The sequence below is a fragment of the Vulpes lagopus genome, chromosome 3, assembly GCF_018345385.1.
Source record: "Vulpes lagopus strain Blue_001 chromosome 3, ASM1834538v1, whole genome shotgun sequence".
NCBI lineage: Eukaryota > Metazoa > Chordata > Mammalia > Carnivora > Canidae > Vulpes > Vulpes lagopus.
In genome coordinates this window covers 64312988-64328780 of record NC_054826.1, presented here as the reverse complement: position 1 = coordinate 64328780, position 15793 = coordinate 64312988, and the positions used below count along the sequence as shown (strand labels likewise).

The 15793-nt window shown below is 36.8% G+C and overlaps 1 protein-coding gene across 18 annotated transcripts in view; it reads right to left on the bottom strand.

The window, feature by feature from the left end:
- The window catches only part of USP54 (ubiquitin specific peptidase 54), a 118679-nt gene that overhangs the window by 50893 nt on the left and 51993 nt on the right, over positions 1-15793 (bottom strand). For 9 of the 18 annotated variants that reach the window (XR_005986884.1, XM_041749575.1, XM_041749571.1 and 6 more), the window contains exons 1-2: positions 11970-12784; positions 7115-7207 (exon numbers count right to left, since the gene is read on the bottom strand). Coding sequence is in view for 17 of the 18 variants with exons in the window: in XM_041749575.1 (XP_041605509.1) it covers positions 7115-7207; positions 11970-12116 (240 nt within the window). In the remaining variant the exon portion in view is untranslated. Of the gene's footprint in view, positions 1-7114; positions 7208-11969; positions 12785-15793 lie in introns of those variants that run through there. The other 9 variants (XM_041749565.1, XM_041749567.1, XM_041749564.1 and 6 more) reach the window with 3 other exon arrangements.

Sequence of the window (15793 nt, the reverse complement as noted above, 5' to 3'; positions counted from 1 at the left end):
AAAAGAAAGCATGAAATTAGTTTTTTAAATGCATGTAATCATACATTTTTAAGTGATTTAAGAGATAACTGGGAGCCCCTTCAAAGTTACATAACAGGGGAGTAGCTTCAAAATAGCCCTCCAGCTTATTCTTAGATTAGAACAAATGAAATAGGATGATACTAGAGATGGAGAAGCAACTTAGGGTCTGAAAAAAAGGTACTCTTTTTACTGTAAGTGGACGGAAAGACTTATAACTAGAAATATCATTGACTAGAGAAGAGACATAAAGAGAAATGACAATCTCTGTGATGTAATTCAGCCAAGTTCCAGCTTTCCTCCTTTACACTTTACCATGCTTTCTAAAATGACTGTAGTACATTTATTTTGTTGTTGTTAAGACTTTAAGTGATCTCTACACCCAATGTGGGGCTTCAATTTACAACCCCGAGATCAAGAGTTGCACACTCTACCGACTGAGGCAGCCAGTGTGGCGTTAAATGTAGTACATTTAATAAAAATCATCATTCAAATTATAAACAAGCACGATGTATATATTTAGCCAAAGAATAATAAAGAAATGCGGATATGTCCACTACCCAATTTATGAAATGGAAAAGTTAACAATGAGTGTAATACTACCCAATTGATTACAATCTCCTCCCCTTCACCTTCCAGAGATACCCACTGTCCTGAATTTTATGAAAATCATTCCCTTTTTCTCTACAGTTTTATCACATATATGTATCCCTGAACAACATGGGTTTTTTTTTTTTATTTTATTTATTTATTCATGAGAGACACGGGGTGGGGGGGGGGGGCAGAGATACAGGCAGAGGGGGAAGCAGGCTCCATGCAGGGAGCCCGACATGGGACTCAATCCCAGGTCTCCATGATCACACCCTGGGCTGAAGGTGGCGCTAAACCACTGAGCCACCTGGGCTGCCCCAACATGTTATTTAGTTTTGCCCATTTATTTTGTATATAAATGGAATCATAGTTTATATAGTCTTCTGTGACTTGCTTTTTTCATTCAGTACAATGTTTTTGTGATTAATCCAAGCTGATATGTAGCCAAAGGTTATTCATTTTCACTGCTGTATCATTTTACTTTAGGAACACATTTTTAAATGTATTCTACTGTAGTTGGAAGTTGTAGTATGTAGTTGTAGTCCATTTTTCTATAATCACAAAAAATACCACTTTGAACATTCTTGAATATATCTTCTGACATGTATATATAAGGAAGCTCTCTATAACATGTATCTAGGAGTGGAATTACTGAGTGGCAGGGATTATGCTACTTCAATTTTACCTGAAAAACGAAATGACAAACTATTTCCCTAAATAGTGGTATCAATTTATATTCCAATCAGCAATTGTATGTAAGTTCCTATTATTCCACCTTTCAGGTAACAATCTTATCTGATTTTTAAACTTCTACTAATCTGAAGAGTATCGGTTTAGTTTACATTTCTTAGATTACTTAGGAGGCTAAGAATCTTTCATATGCTTAAAGGTCTTTGGGTTTCCTGTTCTGAGAAATGCCTATTTGTGTCTTTTGCCCATTTTACCACTAACTCAATTATCTTTTACTTATTCTTTATAAAAGTTCTCTGGAGTTCTATGATGCATACAAATCCTTTGTTGGTTATATAATATATTGCAGATATTTCCTCCCTGTGTGTGGCCTTGTATCTTTACCCTCTTCTCGGATCTTCTGATGAACAGAAGTTTTTAACTTTTCTTTAGCAAAATGTTATCAATTTTTTTTAACTTTGTGTTTTTCACATCTTATTTAATAAATCCTATCCCTGAAATCATGATATTCTTTCATGTTTTCTTCAAAAACTTTAAAAAAGTTTTCTTTCATGTTTTAGCCCTTAACTCAGCTGAAATCCATACTTTTGGTAATAATATGAGGTAGAGATCTAATTAGCTTTATCTTTTTTTTTCCATATGGATAACCAATTATCTAATCACCATTTATTGAAAAGTCCACTTTCTCCTTTGATTCACAGGGCAATAATCAAGTTTCTATATGTCTATTTCTGAACTCTTGATTTTGATCCATCAATTTATTAGTCATACTATAATTGATACCACATTGTCTAATTACTTAGTTTTATAAGCCTTATAAGCCTTGATATCTGATAAAGTATGGTAGTCATTAGCACTTTTGCCAAGTATTTCTGGTTCCACCCTTTCCCAAGGATATTTATAGGATCACACTTTCTGGCCCCCTTGGGATTCACTGGAGCCATAGGATTTTAGTTCTGGTCAGTGAGCTCTGAGCAGAAGTGTCCTGCTGAGCATTCAACTATTTGTGCAAAACCCTCCACAGCTCTTTTTCACTCTAACTTGGCCACTGGTAATAACCAACTTGGTTGTACTTTGGCACCTGAGTTCCTGAGTGACTGCAATCAGTAGGGTTTTCCTACTAACCTGCAGTGGACAAGTGATGGGAATGAAAAATAAATCTTTTGTATATTTATCACTGAGATTTTAGCTTGTTACCAATGCTGTCTACTCTGATAAACATGGCAAGTCACTCATTTTGTTACTATTCTTCCCTGTTTGTCTTAAGACTTTCAGAATTGAATTTTCTCAACTTCCAGAACAAACCTGCTGTTAAGAATATACATTAGTGGGATCCCTGGGTGGCGCAGCGGTTTGGCGCCTGCCTTTGGCCCAGGGCGCGATCCTGGAGACCCCGGATCAAATCCCACGTCGGGCTCCTGGTGCATGAAGCCTGCTTCTCCCTCTGCCTATGTCTTTGCCTCTCTTTCTCTCTCTGTGTGACTATCATAAATAAATAAATAAAAATTAAAAAAAAAAAGAATATACATTAGTATCACCACATTGATAAACACTGAAGTACTGGAAAACAGTTCGCATTGTAAAAAAAAAATTGAAAATACACATATCTTATGATCCAGTAATTCCATTTCTGGGCATATGCCAAAAAAAATGTGTATACATATGTAGATATATACAAAAATGTTCTTAGCAATATTGTTTATAAAAAATTAAAACTGGAAACAATTCAAATGACTACCAGTAATAAACAAATTGGTTTTAAACAATGAAATGATGATCTTATAAACATATTATTGCACTAAAAAAGACACACACACAAATTTATAAAATGATTCCGCTTACAGGGCACCTGGGTGGCACAGTTAAGTGACACACTTTTGGTTTCAGCTCAGGTCGTGATCTCAAGAGTCTCCGAATCATGAGACTGAGCCCCAAGTTGGGCTTTGTGTTCAGTGCAGAGTCTGCTTAAGATTCTCTCTCCTTCTGCCCCTCCCCTTTGATCCTCCCCCTCCGTGTTCTCACACTCCATCTCTCTAAAATAAATAAATAAATCTTTAAAAATATGATTCCATTTACAATAAATTTTTTAAATAAATTTTTTAAAAAGGTAATTTTTAAATTAGATTGTTTAAGAACGCAGTAAAACTATCAGATAAAACAAGGAAGTGATTACCACAAACATTAGAAAAGTGGCTACTCCTAGGAGAAAGAAGGAGCTATCATTGAGAAAGAAGGAAGGAAGAATGTCTATAGTACCGGCAGTATTCTATTTTCACCTAAAGAGTTGTTAAAAGGATGTTCATTTTGTGATTATTTATTTTACTGGATCTCTGGAGATTTTATATAAATGTCATGTCTTTCTTTTTTAAATCGTCCTTTTAATATAAGATTTTATTTATTTATTCACGAGAAACACAGAGAGGAGAAAGAGAGAGGCAGAGACACAGGCAGAGGGAGAAGCAGGCTCCATGCAGGGAGCCCAACATGGGACTCGATCCTGGGTCTCCAGGATCATGCCCCAGGCTGGAGGCACTGCTAAACCGCTAAGCCACCCGGGCTGTCCAATGTCATGTCTTTTTTGTTAGATTTATTCATACCTACGTTTTATACTTTGTTATTATTATAAAAGCTCTTTTTAGGCTACATTTTATTATTTGCTAGTATATAGAAATATAATTGAATGTTATACCTTGATCTTACAGGCAACAACCTGCTAAATTCTCTTATTGATTCTACTGACTTATCAGTAGATACTTTTTTTAATAGCCAATCATATCATTTGCAAATAATAATTTTGCTTCTTTCTAATATTTATCTGTCCTTTTGTTTTATTATACTGACTAGAATCTTGTTCAATGAATATTATTTCATATTCTATAAAAATATTTTTAGGGGCCCTTGGGTGGCTCAGAGGATTGAGCGTCCGACTCTTGATTTTGGCTCAGGTCATGATCTCAGGGCTGTGATCAAGCTCTTGCTGGACATGGAGTCTGCATAAGTTTATCTCCCTCCCTCTCCCTCTACCCCACCCCCAACATCTCTCTCTCTCTTGAAAGAAAGAAAGAAAGAAAGAAAGAAAGAAAGAAAGAAAGAAAGAAAGAAAACTTAAAGTAGGGAACAAAAAAGAGGCATTCCAGATGCTGATGATCATCCCAGATTTACTCTTCCAAACTCAACATCCCTTTTCTTCTCTCAGAAAATGAAGCTCTCCTGGATAAAGGAATATGGCTCTTCTAATAATTTAAATTTCTCAATACCAGAACCAAGTTCAGCTCATCCATATGGTCAAATTAATCCATTTGCTATGTAAGTCTATTTTTTTTCAAGTGAGGTGACAATAATTAAAAGAATGCAAACTAAGGGACACCTGGGTGGCTCAGTGGTTGAGCGTCTGCCTTTGGCTCAGGGCATGATCCCAGAGTCCCGGGATCAAGTTCCATATCAGGCTCCCTGCATGGAGCCTGCTTCTCCCTCTGCCTATGTCTCTGCCTCTCTCTCTATCTCTCTCCATGTCTCTCATGAATAAATAAAATCTTACAAAAAATAAAAAAGATAAAAGAATACAAACTAGAGCTTAATTATTTAACACATATAGCACTGACAAACTGAAAAGCACTTTAGGGAAAAATATCAAATTTTTATAAACTCTCAATATAACAAAAGAAGCAGAGAAGGAAAATAAACCTAAATGATAGATCAGACAATGATGTGATGAGGAAAATACTAGAACTCCTCAGAATTATGAAGATCTAAAATAAAGTCGTTGATTCCCCAAGCCCATTTATTTATCTGCCATAAGCTATTGCTTCTCTGAAAGAGTCCCAAGGTACATCCTCAGCCCTCATAAGGGGAAAACATCTTCCTTTCTATATACTTGGGTATCTCAGAAGATGTCCCATAAAGTCTCATGGTTGGTTTTCTTCATCCATTTGGCTTACATAATGATACTGATTTATATTACAATAATAATTAGTGCCTATGGGAATTAAAACATAACAAAACTGTGACAGCCAATTCACCAGAGTCCCACCTGAATCAATGAAGAGGATGGCACAATCCTGACATCAAAGGCATGTCAGAGGGTCATATAAATTCTATCATCCCTTCCTGGTACAGATAAGAGTTTTTACTTTCAGGAGACTCTACTACTAGGGATTTCTCCTGGATTCAAATCTCTCTACCAAGTATCTTACTTTGGTTTTTTGTTTTAATGCCACGAACCAGACTTCCCTTGGATTTGCTGGCTAAAGGACCAGTACATTTCTTATTTACCTAAAATCAGATATTTAATGTCATTGTATCCTTCAGAAATCAAGCCAAATATGTGGATGGACTTCTGTCTGAATGGGCACAGTCAGAAATGTTACAACTTGTAAAAGATTTGGTCTTATTAAAATTCAGTCAAACTCTCAATTAGTCAATAACATGTGTTTTGCTAAAAGTTCCAAGGGGGGAAGAAAAAAGATGTTTCTGACCCAAGCAATAAAATGTTCAGGAGACTCAGTCACCTCTTTCTAAAGATATTTGCCCATAATGGACTTAAAACTCCAAAGTGATGCTCCTCAAAAAACTGTTTCAAATCAGTTGTTGCAAATAATCAAATTAACTGGGAAATTCTCCTGAATGTTTTTGTTATAGTTCTTACTCCAAGATGTAAAAGCAACTAAATTAAACATCTAATGCTTACAACCAAGCATCCCTGTGACAAACCAAGAACTCAGACTTCTTGAGACTGAAAAATGACACTGGATACTTATCAGAACTCACACAGACTTATCCAGCCATAAATAATCCACTGTACATACAAACCAAGAAAACACAGAGAAGTCCCATGTTGAATGAGCAGATAAAGTAATAGAGATTGGGGCCTTTTATACAACCTAGTTTTTTCTCTTTTTTTTTTTTTTTTAATTTTATTTATTCATAGAGGCAGAGAGAGAGAGGCCGAGACACAGGCAGAGGGAGAAGCAGGCTCCACCCAGAGAGCCCGACGTGGGACTCAATCCGGGGTCTCCAGGATCACGCTCTGGGCTGCAGGCGGCGCTAAACCGCTGAGCCACACAACCTAGTTTTTTCTTAATGGCAGCATACTCAAAATGAATCCTCAGGTTTCATTTTATTCAGAAATGAAAAACCTGGGAGTCAGACAATGGGATTGAGAATGGGTATAATGAATCTATTAAACGTGGTAATGAGAAACATTAAGGAATGGAAAAATGTTAGTCCTGGCTTTTCTCAATAGGAAGAGTTTATTACTAAATTTAGCTTTAACAGACAATAGTTAATTCCACTAAAAATACTGGGTTGTTCATTCTTTCAAAACTAAAATTCAGAATTAGCTCTTCAGGTAAATAATAAAAATCTTTTTTCAAGAAGATTTTATTTATTTATTCATGACAGACACACAGAGAGAGAGGCAGAGACATAAGCAGAGGCAGAAGCAGGGTCCATGCAGGGAGCCCGATGTGGGACTCGATCCTGGGACTCCAGGATCACATCCTGAGCCAAAGGGAAACGCTCAACTGTTGAGCCACCCAGGCATCCCAAATACTCCAAATCTAAGCACATTTGAGTAGTATCCCATCACATTAAATAGAGTTGTATGGGCAAAAAGTTTCAGAAAAAACAGACTACTTAAGCCAAGTAACAATTCTTTGAAGCAAGCAAAACTAATCATATTTATCTTTTGCACTAAGCCACAGGCAGATAATTCAGTAAGAAATTCTTTAGCATCACCCTGATTAGCCAAACTATCTCAATATTGATTATTTGGTAGCCTAATGGTATTGAAAATAAACAGATTTGAAGAACTTACCTTGAGAGCACAGAAGATGCAGGAATCACCCATGCACTTGTGAGTTGTAAGCTGCCTAAAGCTACGTCGGAAGATGTCCAAGTGCCATAAAACCTGGTAGAAAAAGGGGAAAATACTTCATTACTCTATAAAAAGCCTCCATTTGATCTTAGACTCAAGAATTCAAGCAAACATGGGTAATGACTCCAGAATATATCTTCATTCCCAAGAGAAAAGCTCATTCTTGTATATTCAAACAAATGTCAAAAAGGATGAGTTAGCTAACATGATGGATAGATAACTATATTCTGAAAAACATGTTAATTTGAAAATGAAGGAAGGATACACAGAGAAAATAAGGTATAACATAGGTCAAAAGTGTTAATTTATGGGTTTAAACAGCAGAATAAGGGTTTATTTTAATGATTCACACAAAAAAAGTTTTTTTTGGAACAAAATTTTTTTTGAAGTATAGTTGATACACTAATGTTACATTAGTTTCAGGTATACAACATAGTGATTCCACAAGTCTATATGTTATGCTGTGCTCACCAACACAATTGCAGCTGCCATCTGTTACCATACATCACTATTACAATACCACTGACTATACTCCCTATGCTGTGCCTTTTATTCCAATGACTTTAAAGGATTAGTTACTCTTCTAAGTGATCTCTACACCCAACATGGGGCTCAAACTCACAACTCAAGATCAAGAATTACATGCTCTACCAATGAGCCAGCCAAGTGCCCCTCCTCATGACTTACTCATTCCATAACTGGAAGGTTTATCTCCCACTCCCCTTTACTATTTTGCCCGTTCCCTCCAACTCCCTCCCTCCCCTTTCACAACCCACAGTTTTCCTCCATATTTATAGGTCTGATTGTGCTTTTTGTTTATCATTTGTTTTGCTTTTCAGGTTCCACATATAAGTAAAATCATATGGTTTTCCTCCATATTTATAGGTCTGATTGTGCTTTTTGTTTATCATTTGTTTTGCTTTTCAGGTTCCACATATAAGTAAAATCATATGGCATTTGAAAACTTATTCAGAAGTTTGAATTGTAGTGTGGAATTTTGTCTTTGTTAGATTTCTCAATTTTTTGACCTGAGAGATGTGTGACCTTTTTATGTCAAGAGAATTTAAAAAATGGTAATATCAACAGTGACAAATCATGTTCATAGTATGTAACCTAGATATGATGTGATGAGAAGAACACTTTTTTTTTATGGTCTTCATCTCAAAAATGAGTAACCTCAGTCTAATAATGAAAAAAATATCAAACAAATTCTAATAGTGGGACATCCCACAAAATACTTGACTGGTACTACTCCTCAAAATTGTCAAGATCATCTGGGATGCCTGCATGGCTCAGTGGTTGAGCTTCTGTCTTTGGCTCAGGGTGTGATCCTGGAGTCCCGGGATTGAGTCCCACATAGGGCTTCTTGCATGGAGCCTGCTTCTCCCTCTGCCTATGTCTCTGCCTCTCTCTCTGTGTCTCTCATGAATAAATAAATAAAATCTTTAAAAAAAAATTGTCAAGGGGATCCCTGGGTGGCTCAGCAGTTTAGCGCCTGCCTTTGGCCCAGAGCATGATCCTGGAGTCCCAGGATTGAGTCCTGCATCAGGCTCCCTGCATGGAGCCTGCTTCTCCCTTTGAATACACCACATCTTTTATTTATTTAATAGAATGTTTTTAAAAAAAGAATTGTCAAGATCATCAAAAACAAGGAAATTTTCAGAAACTACCAGAGCCAAGAAAAGCCTAAGGAGACATGACAAGTAAATGTAACTAGTATCCTGGATAGGATCCTAGAACAGAAAAAGATACTAAGCAAAAACTAAGGAAATTTGAATACACCATGGGTTTTAGTTAAAAAAAAAAAAAAAGAAAGAAAGAAAGAAAGAAAGAAAGAAAGAAAGAAAGAAAGAAAGAAAGAAAGAAAAGAAATGGTGGGGGCACCTGGGTGGCTCAATTTTGACTGAGACCTTCAGCTCAGGTCATGATCTCAAGATCCTTAGGAACAAGCCCTGCATTGGGCTCCCTGCTCAGCAGAGAGCCTGATTCTCCCTCTCCCTTTGCCTGCCACTTCCCTGCTTATGCTTGCACTCTCTCTCCATATTAATTAATTAATTAATAATTAAATAGAAATGGTATAATATGTAGCATAATGCCTTAGGAAGCTCTTCTTGCTTGGAAAACATTTAAATGGAATCATATATGAAAAGGCATTATACTTCTGGAGCTTCTCCTTACTTACTTGTCTTCAAAGTATATATTCAAAAGTTCTTTGAAATACTATCCTCCCAGATAAGTAACACCTTTTTATAATAAATGTAATGGTTTCAATACATCTGTGGCCAACATAGCATTCATATCAAAAGTTACAATATTAGTTCATAGAAACAATTATTTTCAACTTGTAACATGATTACAATAGGCACTCCAAAACCATCAAGGACTCAGTCTTTAAGTATGGATACAGAAATGTGTGTGTCTGTGTGTGTGTGTGTAGTAGGTGTCCCATATGGCACTGAAAATTAGGACAGAAAGTCATAAATATTTTGTTTCAATACAGATAGAACATCCAGGAAAAAAGAGAATTACAAAAAGAGGACTGTGGCCAGGAAAGAGGTAAACACACACACGTATATCAACACCTTTTTTTGACTGCTTCTAAATTATAGAAGTATTATTAGCTTACACAAACTCTCTCAAAAAACTCACATGCAGCATCTGGGGAAAAAAAAACTAACAAACCCCACCCAAATGCATGAAATCTGTGGTAGAAAGAAGGAAATATTTCTAAATCTTTCTCCAGGCTTAACAGCAACGGATTTTTTAATGTTTTCAAATAAAAATTTGAAAACTGAGAGTATAAAACTTTTTTTTTTAATTTTATTTATTTATTCATGAGAGACACAGAGAGAGACAGATGCATAGACACAAGACAGAGGGAGAAGCAGGCTCCATGCAGGGAGCCCGACTTGAGACTCAATCCCGGGTCTCCAGGATCACACTCCGGGCTGCAGGCAGCACTAAACCGCTGCGCCACCGGGGCTGCCCATAAAACATTTTTTAAAAGTAATCTCTATGGGGATCCCTGGGTGGCTCAACGGTATAGCGCCTGCCTTTGGCCCAGGGCGCAATCCTGGAGTTCCAGGATCAAATCCCGCATTGGGCTCCTGGCATGCATGCATGAATGAATGAATGAATGAATGAATGAATGAATGAATGAATAAATAAATAAATAAATATTCTTAAAAAATAAATAAATAAATGAAATAAAGTAATCTCTACACCCAATGTAGAAATTGGCCCGAACTTACAACCCTGAAACCAAGAATCACATGCTCCACCAACTGAGTCATCCAGGTACTCTGTGCATGAAACTTTATTACATAAATAAGCTTGACAAGATTCTTGTATTATAAATGAAGAAACTGAAATACTATTACCTGTACAAGGTCACAAGGCAAGTCTATAGACATACTAAAACTAATTCATAAGTCCAGTGCTTTCTTTTTTTTAATATTTATTTTAGAGACACAGAGAGAGCAGCAGGGAGGAGCAAAGGCAGAAACAGAGAGTCCCAAGCAGACTGCACTAAGCATGAAGCCTGACTCGGAGCTTGATCTTATGACCTTGAGATCACAACCTGAGTTGAAGCCAATAGTCAGTGGCTCAACTGACTGAGTCACTTTGTTACCCTTCTTCCTTTTTAAAAAATATTTTTTATAGTATATGGATAGGAAACTAGAAATATCATCAAATTCCTTTCTTTTTAAGATTTTACTTATTTAACAGAGAGAGAGAGAGAGAGAGGAGAAGCAGGCTCACTGCTAAATAGGGAGCCAGACACAGGGCTAGATCCCAGGACCCTGGAATCATTATTACCTGAGCTATAGGCAGACACTTAACCAACTGGGCTACCCAGGTGCCCCTTTAAGATTTATTTATTTTAGAGTGTCCAGTGCTTTTTATACCAAATATACTGTTCTGTCTTTTCTTCTCTCACAGCAACTTCTTTTCTCATTACATCTGAAGCAATAACACTCATATTTTACCCAAGCATAATTATCTTGGGTAATTTGGTGGCAAATTGCATTTACTTTTACCCTGAGGAGCAGAAAAGAGCATATCTGTCCGGACACCAATCATGAGCCGCTACAGGAGAGCTCAGAGGAAGGAGATGAAGAAATGGACAAAGACTGGACTCCATTCAGTGTGTATGCTAAGAGCCTGAATATTTTAGGATGAGAGTAATATACCTGAAAATCTTGTGGAATCCTGACTTGTGGAAAAAACTTTGCTTTCTTTACTAGAGAAAAGCAAGTAGGGTAATAAGACATTTAGTCACAAAAGGAAAAAAAGGAAGCAAAAGTCAATAAACAAGTATTAAGATTATCTAGTCTATATACTCTCCCCTTCAGGCAAGTAAGTAGTAGTAGTCACAGTTATTATTTCTATTATCATTATTAATCACTCTTTCCTATAAATGAGGAAATTGAGACTCAAAGAGATAAGTGGCTTGCCTAAGATCACACAGATAAACTTAAAAATGATCTCAGGCTGCTGATCTCAAACAGAGACCATCAAGGATTATATTTAAAAGAGTTACTGGGGGGCGCCTGGGTGGTCAGTGGTTGAGCATCTGCCTTTGGCTCAGGTCATAATCCTGGGGTCCTGGGATTGAGTCCCACATCAGGCTCCTTGCAGAAAGCCTGCTTCTCCCTCTGCCTGTGTCTCTGCCTCTCTCTGTCTCTCATGAATAAATAAATAAAATCTTGAAAAATAAATAAAAGAGCGATCAGAAACACAGCATCAGCAACTAAAAGTCAAAGTTCATCAGAGAGAAAGAAATTGCCCTTACCTGCAGGGCACTGTTGAGGAAGCAGCTGTTTTGTCCTGGCTCATTGCTGAGGCCTTTGCTGGGGGCTATAGAGGTTGAGCTTCGAGGTGCAAACATCCCTTGGACGCTACCACGGCCCCCCGAAAAATAATTTCTTTTCCAAGACATTATTGCTCACATTTAGCTTGAAACTCAGAGAAGATTTTGTATCTTTCTGGGAGAGAGCTTCTGTCTGCTGAAGTCCTGACTCGTGAAATAGAATCCAGAATTCAATGAATTTATGTTGAAATATTTTGAGTTCACAACCTTCTAAACATCTATATAGCTCAAGGAACTCAGGTGTCCTCTTAAATCCACATGACAGAGCTATCTCCGACTTGCTCCAAACAGTGCCCAAAATTTAGCATGGCACAGTACTTACAAAAAACAGAGAAATCCTTAGGTATTGTGTGCTTCTATTTTTCTTGAACTGCCTCCAGAATATAGTGGTGAAGTGGCTGTACTCCTCAACTCCAACAGAATCTAGGATCACAGTAGGATGTATTCCTTAGACTTGCTGAAGATGTTTCTTGTAGACTGAAGATTTTTTCCAACTGGAAGGAGAGGCAGACAGATAAGTAAGAACCTAATGCAACCCTCCTCACCTTCTCTATTCTTTGTCCCATCATTGTCTGAAGTTTTGAAAAACTTCAAGTTCTAAGCAACTGACATAGAAACCACAAAGGTAAGAAATTTATTTGAATTATAGGGGTTTTTGCTCTTATTGCTCCTGCTTTTTAAAAATGCCCCAAACATCTTCTATCATTCCATCCAGAACTTCATAAAGTCTCTTCTCTTCTTTTCCTCTGTGACTAGAACAGCCAGCTGTGCCAGAGAGCTTTAACAAAAAGGAAAAAAAAAAAAAACGGCTAAAAGCTTGCGTCACTTAATGACTCTACTGCCTTTGTGCTGTTCTGCCAAGATCAACGTTGCCTCACCTCTCACTAAAAACTTGAAACCTTGGCAAACAATGAACAACAAAACCAAAAAAAAAAAAAAAAAAAAACCACCACCAACAAAAAAGTCCCCCAAAACCTTAACAACAAAAAGGAGAAAAAAAAAAAAAAAGGAGAAATACTCAAGCCAAAAAGAAGGAAAAAGGTTTGAGCAGCTTTACTTTCACAGGAAACTTCTCTGAAATTTTCTAGAAGAAATTTGATCAGGACAAAAACAAAAAACCAAATACAAACTTTTCAAAATCAGGCTAACAAAAATATTACCAAGTAAATATACACCAAATTAAGAATTAGAACAGTTTTTGTTAGATGTTGTGAGTAAAGAAATTTTTAAAGGTGTGTTCCATGTTCATGGCTATGAAAGCCTGTTTAAAGGTGGGAAGGCAGGGACTCCTGGATGGCTCAGCGGTTAAGCGCCTGCCTTCGGCTCAAGTCATCATCCTGGAGTCCCAGGATCAAGTCCCATGTGGCGCTCCCTGCAGGCTTCTCCCTCTGCCTGTGTCTCTCTCATGAATAAATAAATATAATCTTTAAAAGAAATAAAAATAAAGGTGAGAAGGCCATGTTATCAGTCTGGACTCTGTTCTGAGGAAAGATGTCCCATCTCAGAGAAACATTCAAGGCAAGTAAGCTGGATATCCTTAACATCAAGTCCAAGAGAACTAAGTCTTCTCCTGCCCTGTTTGTTTGTACATTTTATTTTTGCCAGAGTATCAGAGAGATAATTTGGGTTACAAATAACTTTATCCTCAGATTAAATCTAAGACATTCACAATCAGAGGTCATCCATTGATCAACATGTTTTCAACTAATTAAAATGCCAGTGAAGCAACAGGGGAGAAATACCAAAGCAAACACCTTTACTGGAAGGAAATACTTTTAATCTCCAGTTTTAAGCTTTCCTATAAGACTGCCATGCCCAAATAAGGAAAAAATTAAGGACGTTAAGTGTTAAATTTGGTTTCCAATAGTTCCCCAAGCTTCTCCCTTTCTTACTTCCTATCATCACATGAACCAACCAAAAAAGCAAAAACGCTAAAACATCTTAATCATTCTCTAAGAGATCACCTAGCACTACCCAGTGTATCCAGTGGAAAAACTGAGGCACGGGAACATTAAATGGTTGCATAAGACTGTTCTTTCCCTTCTCTAAATTCCCAGACTATTTATAATCTACATGTCACAATTAAAGTATTTGACTATACACAGTAGTGTCATATCATCCTCTATTTGTTTTTATTACTATTTGTTTTATACAGTATCAGTCATATATCCTGAATGACTGTATGAAATTAAATACTAACCAGTGTCAGACAAGTACTAAACACTATACTTATATTATTTATTCTTTACAATAGCCTTATTATGTAGGTGTTAATAGTTCCATTTACAGAACAGTAAAGTGAGACTTACAGACATTAACTTGCCCAAATCAACTGGTAGATGGCAGAACTAGAGTTTTTAACTATTATACTGTGACTTAATTATGTATTTTATTAAACTATTCCAAAAGCTCCTGTCATAATACTGGTCATAAGGAGGAACTCAATAAATATTCCCTGATGATTAGCATGGCACCAGGAAGGATCCCATATCTCCCACATGGATTAAAAGACCCTCAACTCTGTATACACACCCTCATACACACCCCACTCAAAGCTACTAAGCAACTTCAACAAGCCATGCAGCATTCTTTCAGCTCAACTGCTGCAAAGGAATGACAAGTACCAAGCCTCCACTTTGCTCACAGCCAAAAGGACTTGGCAGACAGGTGGGGTTTCCAGTATCCACATTAGGAGTTTACTGAAACTCAGCCTGCCCTATGATACACACCCCTGAGTTCAGGGAGCAAAGAGAAAAAAAAAAAAAAAAAAGGCAGTCACAGGGAAAAAAAAAAAAAAAAGGATTCTCAGGCTCTGAATGGCAGCATTATGTAGGGTAAGGCAATAAACTCTCACATTTGCTCTAGGTGTGTCAGAAACTAAAGGTGAGAGAGCCAGAAAGAACAAGGCCAAGAAAGGCAATAAGTAACAAATGATCCAAAGAAATACTGATGACAAAATATTTAAGTTGTAGGTCCAGCACCAAACAAAATAATCCTTCTACTGTACCATCTACTAAAGATATATGAGAAAGTCAATTAAGAGTTATATCCACATCAATCTAATAACCTATTTAAAAAAAAAAGAACTTCTTAGGCAATATTCAAATGGTTAGAGATACAAGAGCATAACGTCTACAACTACTATGAAATAGTTCAGAAGGAAAAACTATATACATATATGTATAGATGTATAGATAGGTATAGGTATGTGTTTATATGTAAATATGGAGAGAAAGGGAAATGGTAGAGCAAATATAGCAATAATGTTGACAACGGGTAAATGTGGCTGAAGGGGATATGGGAATTCCTTGTACCTTTTTTGTAACTTCTCTGTAAGTTTTTTTTTTTTTAAGACTTTATTTATTTATTCATGAGAGACAGAGACAGAGACAGAGAGAGAGAGAGAGAGAGAGAGCAGAGACACAGGCAGAGGGAAAAGCAGGCTCCATGCAGGGAGCCTGACATGGGACTCAATCCCGGGTATCCAGGTTCATGCCCTGGGCTGAACATGGCACTAAACTGCTGGGCCACTGGGGCTGTCCACTTCTCTGTAAGTTTTAAATCATTTTTTTTAGGTTGAAAGAAAACTGATACCTGCAATAAAAATTTTTTCTAATTATGTAGAAATTATCTTGTAATATATGTAGCATTCATTCAAATGCAAAAATGACTAAAATCATTAAGCTGGTAGATAATAACATTGCCAGATGATATTAGCAATCCCAAACTAAAATTAAAAAAAAAAA